The sequence below is a fragment of the Otolemur garnettii genome, unplaced genomic scaffold, assembly GCF_000181295.1.
Source record: "Otolemur garnettii isolate 467f Iridium unplaced genomic scaffold, OtoGar3 scaffold00022, whole genome shotgun sequence".
Classification (NCBI taxonomy): domain Eukaryota; kingdom Metazoa; phylum Chordata; class Mammalia; order Primates; family Galagidae; genus Otolemur; species Otolemur garnettii.
In genome coordinates, this window is record NW_003852417.1 from 21,503,330 (window position 1) to 21,512,567 (window position 9,238).

Consider the following 9,238-nt stretch of genomic DNA (forward strand, 5'->3'; position numbering starts at 1 on the left):
ATCAGATGAGACTGTGAAAATGAGATCACAGTTTCAGAGTAGAGACTGTTTTTCAGTAGCTGTTTTGTTCAGCACCCAGGACAGCTCCCAGCACACAGTAGGCCATCAAGAACAACCAAGTCCTGGTTAGTTTATCTTAGAAGTCACCCTCACCCTATCTTCCCACACCAGGAATGCTGACCAAACTTGTTCTTCCTAAACAAAGGGGACACTAAACAAGACTGCCCCTCCCAGAGAGGATATCAATGGCCTGACCAGTGATTAAAAATGAGGCCACCAACCTGCATTTCCTGGTTTACATCTCTGGGAGAGTTGAGCTGGCATTTGGATAACGTCTGCATCCTTCAGGAACCACACTGTTGCCATTTTGCCAAAAGTAAAGGGTCTAACAGGGACATCGGAAGTGTTTTGGGCAGAGGCCCAGAGGTGCCCCAGGCACTGGGTCACTTCCAGAGATCAGTGCCTGAGCTCACAGTGATGAGATCTACAGAGGTCAGCCCACGGCAATTGCTCCTGAGAAACTGTGTAACTTTCTTTGTCACTTGGAAGGGCAGAATATGTCCTCCCTGTCTGGGTCTTGAGTTGTCATAACCACCCAGGTGTCCTGACTCTCATCAGCATGGATGCTGCTGGGTGAGCCCAGACACAACTCAGTCCTGGATGCGGTAGCTCACTCCTGACATGGTCCTCGGATCAGCATCAGTAACATCACTGGAGACCTAGCAGGAGACCGAGCATGCAAATAGTTGGATGCCAGGAGTCAAAAACAAGATAAAGGAGGGGGCCCAGAAATAATAGAAGGAAACTTAGTAGAGCAGAAGGATGTAGGCTTTCAGGTTGCAAAAGTTCACTGAATTTCAGGCAAGATTGATTTTTAGAAGAAACACATCTAAATATCTTCTAAAGAAAAGTCTGAACTCCAAGGAGCGAGCGTGGCTCTTATAGACTTGCAGTTTAAAAGGACATGTTGCATACAAAGTCAAGAGAATAGATTACTATTAAATTTTCCCTCTGCAATATTGGAAAGTTACAGGACAAGGGACAATGATTACAAACTTTTCAGGAAAAGAAATGTGATCCAGTTATTCTAAACTAAACTAAAAATATCATTCTTAAGTGAGAGCAAATTAAAAACCCATGTTTTCTGAGAAAATTATTCAAGGAACCACTTCTACCAAATGCAGGTTAAGCTACAGTAAAAATCTCAAGATAAAGAGAAAAAAGGGTGGAAGAAACAGTAGTAAACAATGAGTTTTAAATATGCATTTTACAAGAAACATATACCCATAAAAGAGAAAATGAAATTGATGATAAAAAGATGAGCAAAGATAAGACGGGGAAGTGCAAACAGCAAGAAGCGGGGGTGGCAGTCTGGACATCAGATAAAAAGAAATTCAAGGTCAGAAGCATTAAATATAACAAAGAGGTATATTATACAAGTTTTACTCCAACAAGAAGATAGAAAGGCCATAAACCTTTGAGCACCAAAGAATAGGGCAGGAGAAAAAAAGGAAAAATAAAAATACTGCCCTGGGATTGAAAGAGCAGATTTAGCCCCAGATTACAAGAAATTAAATAAATCATCAGAGAGTCATACAAGCAGTAATATATTTGGAAAAACTGAAGAAACGATTGATTTTTCCCCAAAAAGTGTAAATTTAAAGAGCTAATTCCAGCAGAAATACAAGACCCAAGCAGATCAATGTCTATTGAATACACTGGAAGAGTTAAAGAAATCACATTTACTTTCAAAGAATAGATAATCAATAATGAGGGACTATTATTCAAATTATTTCAAATTTTAAAAACGGTAAAGCTCAGTTATTTTAAAAAGCTACATGATAGGGCGGTGCCTGTGGCTCAAAGGAGTAGGACACCGGCCCCATATGCCAGAGGTGGCAGGTTCAAACCCAGCCCTGGCCAAAAAAAAAAAAAAAACTGCCAAAAAAAAAAAAAAAGCTACATGATAAAATAACAAACTAGAAACTGATTTTACCCATGATATAAGTGCAAAAAGCCTAACAAAATTCATAGCAACTTGAATCCAAGAACACAGTAACAGAGTGGCATATACAAAAAGCACAGTTTTAAAATCAAGAGAGGATAGAATTTAGCTCTTGTGACTCATATTCCAAACTGTGAGGTTCTAGCTAATGTGATGAGGCAAAGAGCAAAATAAGTTCTATGAATATTAAAAAGAGAGAGAAAATTATCTTTATTTGCAGATAATATTATTGAGTAAGTAAACCCACCTAGGTTCCGCTAGAGAAGAAAATGAGAACTAATAGAAGAATTTGGGAAGGTGGCTGGCTGCCGTGTAATATGTAATAAGTAGTAGCTTTTCTCTTTTTCAACAACATCTAGTTAGAAATTCGGAGGAAGAAACCCCTCATTTGTCTCAGCAACAAAATGGTAAAATATCTGAGAATAAATTTACCGGGAAGATTATATACCAGGCTGAAAACAAAACTATAACATTTTATTGAAGGGCATAAAACTAGTTCTGAACAAATAGAAAAGGTATACCATGTTTCTGGAAAGGAATAATTAAAATAATAAAAATGTAATTTTTCCAAGTTAATGCAGAAATTTAAAGCTGCTTCATTCCGTATCACGGGGGCTTTTCTTTTTAATTAGACAAAATGGGTTTAAAATGCTCATGAAGGAATAAACGTGCAAGAATTAGCAAGATAGTTTGGAGAAAAGAATAATGAATAATGAAGGAGAACTTCCCCTGCCAGATGCTGCCACTTCCTATTAAGCTACTGTAATCAAAATAATACAATATGGCACAAGCATAGACACAGAGGCAACAACTCAGGGATGGCTACAGGGTTCTTGATCAGTGACTCTGTGCTGATTGGGTCTGCCATTTTTATTTACATGTAAACATTTTAATTCTTATCTTGCCTATGTGCTGTCAGAGTATAAGCTCAAATCCTTTTAGGGAGGTAGGCAGGCTAACTAATGTGTGAGCATCACTTTGATCTCAGGCTGCCAGGCCATGAGAAAATTCAAGACTCTCATCTCCCTCGTACTCACAAACAACCCTGTCATCTAAGGAGCATCAGAGTGGCGCACGTACCCGGAAACGAAAAATCCCCGCATACTGGTGTGCAAAGCTCTGGACCATCAGGATCTTCTGCAGACACTGTTGGTTCTGAGTCAAAGAGCCCAGCGCTGCCAGGAACCAGCAGTCTCCTGCGAGGAGAGGAGAGAAGCTGGGAGAGCCTGACTGGGCCTGTGATGGAAGCCTCATCCCATAATGTCACAGGTATTTGCCTCTGGAGTCTGTATACCTCCTTCTGAGTAATGTCTTTTGTTTGGGGTGTTCCCTCTTAGAAAGGATTCACTGAGGCGAGGTCCAGGCAAGACAGAGAAGAGGCTGGTGATGGCCGGGGGGAGGGGGGGCGCGGGGCATGGCGCCCCAGCCAGGCTTTGGGAGAGATGGAGGGCCAGCTTGCCCCCCAGTTTTCTTTGCCAGAGGAGCCCAGAGCTAAAGCTACAGCAAGTTTCTCTGCCAGCGTGGGTGATTCACAGGTGAAACCCTAATTGGCTGTGAACAGCAGGCTTCTATTGATGTGTCTTAGACACTGATTCCAAAATCCAAGTACAGACACAGATCATTTGTAAGCCCACATTTTGAAAGTTTAGCAGCGGTTCTCCCCCTTCCTAATGCCTCCTAATGCCATGACCCTTTAATACAGTTCCTCATGTTGCGATGACCCCCCCAACCATAAAATTATTTTCATTACTACTTCATAACTGTAATTTTGCTACTGTTTTGAACCGTAATGTAAATATCTGACATGCCGGATATATTTTCATATTGTTACAAAGGGGTTGCAACCCACAGGTTGAGAACTGCTGGTTTAGAGTCTGTTCTTTAAGGGATGGTTGTCTTTGCTGGTTCCTCCAGACTCCGGTCTATTTTCCCCTCCCTGACCAGCAGTTCTGCCCTTCCACTCTGGGCGTCTTCCTCCTGGGCCTATCTTGATCTGGGACTACCCAGGGGCCTGCTCTTAGGCAGACCTTGTGTCCCTGTCCACACCCTCTGGCTCTGAGCAGCCCCTTGCTCTGGGGCTGCCTAGTGGGGTGGGAACCAGAGAATCAGACAGCCCTGGATTCTCGACCCTGTCAGCTACTGATTGTGTGACATTAAGTAAATTATTCTACCACATAGCTTCTCCATTTCCACACATATAAAATGAGGACTTGCAAGGAGTGAGTGGCATCACACGTGCAGATGTCTCCCGTGCCATAGCAGACCTCAACGTTTGTCTGCCTCTCTCTTTTCTGTCTCTCTTTCCCTCCCCTCTCCCAGCAGCTGAGGCTTCCCTGTGCTCAATGCTCAGACTAAACAACCAGTTTGTTTTCTTCCTTCCTTTGGTAACACCTCACCCGAAATGGCCCTGCACACCCACTGCTGAGCAGTTGGGCATCTGGGCATGGGCAGGTGGCTGCAGGCTGCAGGACCAAGTGTGAGTAGTCCAGTATGGCAGCCCCAGGAGCCAGCCTTGCCCCTTCAGAAGCTGGCACAGACCCGTCCTCCTCTGCTCCCCATGCCCACCTGTGACTCGGGGCAGCCTGCCCTCATCCAGGGCCAAGAGGGAAGACCTGGAGTTCTTACCCGCCCTTCCTTGTTGGATGTCAAATTTGCTTGCACCTTCCAGGATGAAGTGTGGAGGGCCCCTTGACAAATCCTGTGTGGAAAAAAGGGAGAAGAGCTATGAGCATCTCTCATGTCTTTATGTCCCGGTACGGTGCCTGAGATATCATTGGCTTTGTCTCTAGGAGTAGAGGTTAATTCTTTAAAAGGTGCTTCCAACTGAAGTTAGCAAAGTTCTCTTCCTTCTTCAGGCTTTGTTACTCTCGGGAAGGCAGGTGTCAGGGGGCTGTAAATGTACCTGACAGGACAGGCCATACGGGCATAAGCATGCAGGAGGCAATGACATCAATAAGGACTCGGGATCCTTGTAGCAATTGCCATTCCCATCCCACAGGCCAGTGTTTTGTTAAGAGGTTATAAACAAATCATCAAAAATAAATAGGATACGACATTTATTAGAGGAGACTTTTATAAATATAATAAAGTACTATAGCTTTTCATAATACAGCTTTTCTTGGGAAATGTATCTCTCAGAAATCAGCTTAGGCATTCTGGACTCCAGGTTCAAGTCCAACCATCAGGATGCAAGGTGTGCACGTGTCAGCTCTCTGGCCACTCCCAGGCACCCACCAGCACCAGCCCTCTGCCAGGTCTGGGGAAAGCTGGGGGCAGCGGGAGCAGCAGGCACAAGAATTGCAAGGCCTTAAAGGGGACCCCTGGACATTTGGGGAGAGACCAGACTGTAGGTCTGGCTCTTGCCCCATGCTAGCCAGCTCTCAGCTTGTCTCCACTAGGAGGCCATGGAATTACCCTCAGTCTCCTCTCTGTGCAGCTCTGCCTGGGTTCTGTGGCATAGGTCTGTGTAATTTGGTAACTGGTCCTGTATCATTCTTTTTATATTAACAAATAAATCTCCAGAAAGCAGGCCTGCAAAGTAGAAATGGATTCATTTCCTCAATAGACTATTGTACCGAGTCATGGTCCTTCTAGAACCTACCAGCCCTTTCCACACTGCCAGAGTTTCCTGGTGGGGATGCAGACTAAGGGGCCAAGACCCTGGCCCAGTGGTGGACATCATCTCACTAAACTGCCTTCCACTGTTTTCTCCTCCACACACAGTAAGTAAAGCAGATATGAGGCTGTAGGGTTTGGGGACCAGGAATGGAGACAGTCTGGCTGGGTTTCCCTGCCCCCCAGCCATGGCTCTTCTTCACTGCTGTCCTGTGGCTTTTTCTCCAGGGCTCCCCAGAGCAGGGGGTGGGGGTGGGTGGAACTTGGGGAGCCTGTTCAACAGACCTGGTACTTGCCCTGGCACTTCTCCCTGAGTAACCTTGAGACCTTGAGCAATTTGCTTTACTTTGCTGAACCTCTGTTTCCTCATGTGTAAAATTGGCCTCATAATACAAATTATAAGGACAGTTGGGGGAATAGAGTGATACAACAACCCAGGCAAAGGCTGGCATCCAACAGCCTTGCCGAGGCCTGGGTGCCGGCGTTCTGGGGTGTCTCTGGTAGTTTCCCACTGGCCGTGCAAAGCAGGACAAGTCCTTCCATTTACAAATGAGGAGGGATGTGAAATACTCAGTGCAGCCTCTGACAGAGTACGTGTTCAATAAATATTGATTTCCTTCTTCTAAAATATTTGCAAAATTGAAAAGGCTATACTTAGATGAACCCACAGCCTCAGCTGCATTCATTATTAAACAAGATAGAACAAAAAACATGAATTAAGCAATCAACTCATAGATTTTAGAAAGAAAAAGACAAAAAATAGCCTCACAAAAATAGGAAGAAGGAAGTAATAAAGAAAACAGTTAGGAATGATAAAATAATCCAGCAAAAAAGCAAGATTAATAAAGTCAATAATTGTTTTATTTGAGAAAGGGTGTTTGCACCGACCCAACCTTAGGCACATACAGTACAGAAACCCAGATAAAATAAGAGATAAAAATGAAGTTTCAGAGTAAATAAGTGAGTGGGGGAAAAAAGAGTTTTAGGAATATAAAAACACAGATAACTGAGTTACTGATGATTTTCTGACAAAAATAAAGATGGCTAAAAGTGAATCAAGTTAATAAATAACCTGAAAAAAATTGGAGAAAAAACCTTGAGATAGTATTTTAAAGTTAAAAATACCTCTTTAATATTCTGAAAACACTTCTAGGTACATGTAATTTTCCTGTTGAGTTCTCTCAAATTTTCAGGGAATAGACAATTCCTATGTCCTTTACAGTTTCAGTGTGAAAAAAAAAAGAGAGTCTTGCCCCATTTAAGAAGTCAACATAATCTTGACATTGAATCGGAGGGAAAAGATACTCCTGACCCCCCAGAATAATGTCAACTAATCTATTATCACCTAGCAGGATTTGCTATAGAAATGCAGAATGCAAGGATGGTTTCATATTAGGACACCTAATAATATAAAGTAGCACTTACATGGCCAAATGGGATAATAGCTTTATCCTTTTAATAAATGCTCTGAAGGCATTTGATAAACTACAACTTTTTATGATTTACTAAAATAATAAAAGTTAAAATTTAAAAAATAAACATTTTAGCTAGTTAGGAACAAAAAGATGTTTTAAGGTATTGATAATTAAACAGAAATTATTTCCAAACACAAATAGATAGTTGACATCAGGTTTATGGGGAAATATCAGAACCCTTTGGATCAAAGTTGGGTACAAAACTAGCACTTGTCTCTCGTACTTTAAGCTGCCTGTTCCTCCCGGGCTTTAGAGCAACAGACAGTCCAAAGAGAGGTAAGTGGGAAGGGATAGAAGTTAGACACAGTAGCGGTTTAGTCTGCCAGGCTGACTTACTGAGACAAGACCCACTAAGAAAAGTGGTAAAAGATGCAAAATCTTCATCTTTTTATGGCTGAATAGTCCTCCATGGTATACATACACCACAGTGTATTAATCCTTTCGTGTGTTGAAGGGCACTTAGGTCGTTTCCACATCTTTGTGATTGTGAACTGAGCTGCTTAAAAAAAAAAAGAAAAGAAAGAAAAGAAAACAGGTAAAGATGGCTGAGAAGATGGAAGTGCTCTGGCTCTGGGCAAGTCACCCGTTTCTCGGTGGCCAGGCATGTCAGGACCAAGGAGAAGTCGGAGTGACAAGAACCTAAATCAGCTTCAGGCTGAACTACCAGCAGCAGATAGTGTTCAGCTAATTGTGACTCAGTCCCCAGCGGGTTTGCACATGTGGGGACTGCTCTGTCCTGCCTCCCATGACTCTGAGTTAGTGGGTCACTCAGAGATGGGTGGCCTTCAGGATTTACACAGCTCCCCAGGTGACTCTGGGGCCCAGGCTGGGAGAGAAAGCATTTTCTAGAAGTTGAGCAATTTGTCCCCGCTCTCCCAGGAAGCAGGCATCAGGTGTCTGTTCCACAGTGCCCTGCTCTTCACCTATGACCATTCCAGCAGTCTGAGTCTTCATGACTTTAATGTTTTCTGATTCTGTGAGATTGACTGTGTCCCTGAAACATTTGTACAGAAGGAAGCTGTGATGGTTCATTTTATATGCCAACATAACTGTATCAATGGGGTACCCAGATCTTTGGCTAAATATTATTTCTGGGCATGTCCCGGAGGGTGTTTCTAGATGAGATTAGCATCTGAATTGGTAGATGTAGTAATGCGGATACCCTCCCTCTGCACAGATCCGCTGAGCACCTAAATAGAACAACCCACAGAGGAAGAGAAAATCTGTCCTTTGCCTGGCTGCTTGAACTGAGATATGGTCCTTTCTGCCCTTAGACTGGGAATTATACCATCAGCTCCTCTGGTTCTCAGGCCTCTGACTGGAACTTAACTATGTTACAGCCCAGGCTTTCCTGGGATTCCAGATTGGAGAAGACATATCAGATGTCTCAGCCTCTATAAACATGTGAACCAATCTCTCATAATAAATCTTTCACACTAAATATAAATGTATCAATGAGACATATTTATCTTCTGCATATATATATATTCTCGAGAGATATTTATGTGTGTATATATATACTACATCCTATAAAGAGTGATTGATTTCCTGGTTACCTACATGAGGTAGGAGAGTCTGTGAGTGTGTAAAATATTACTGGGGGCAAGTAGGTGCCCAGAGTGTGATATGAGTCTATGAAGAGGCCTTACGGGTTGTGGGGGGGGCGGGGAGCAATACAATGTGGTGTTAGGAGTTCGAGCATTAGAGCCAGACCACAGGGTCCAAATCCCAGCTTTAGCACCGTCTGGCTGTATGACTTTGACAGATTTCTCTACTCTCTCTTTCTGCAGCTCATGTGTAAAATACGGCTAGTAATAGTACCTCCTCATGGAGTTACTATGAGGATTCAGTGAGGCAAAGCCCCGAAAGTCAGGCCTGCCTCATGGTCAGCACTATGCGAGTGGTGACCTTTACTATTACGAGTGGGCCAGGCTGACTCATCCAAGGCTCTTTGGAGTCGCAGCTGTGAGCTGAGCTAGTCAAGGACATCCCAGTATTGAAGGGCTGAGTACGCTGGCTTTTTCCTCTGTCAGGCTACTTGGAAAACAAGTCAACCCAAGGCTTCTCTACTACACACGAGTTTGAAACATGCATCCGGCACCTGTAGATAGAGTCTTTTGTTCATCCATTTACTCATTCATTC

The 9,238-nt window shown here is 43.3% G+C and overlaps 1 protein-coding gene across 1 annotated transcript in view; it reads right to left on the minus strand.

Annotated features, from left to right (window-relative positions):
- Positions 1-9,238, minus strand: part of CAPN13 (calpain 13) — a 50,713-nt gene that overhangs the window by 39,355 nt on the left and 2,120 nt on the right. The window contains exons 2-3 of the mRNA XM_003787506.1: positions 4,631-4,703; positions 3,086-3,201 (exon numbers count right to left, since the gene is read on the minus strand). Coding sequence (XP_003787554.1) covers positions 3,086-3,201; positions 4,631-4,703 — 189 coding nt within the window. The remainder of the gene's footprint in view (positions 1-3,085; positions 3,202-4,630; positions 4,704-9,238) is intronic.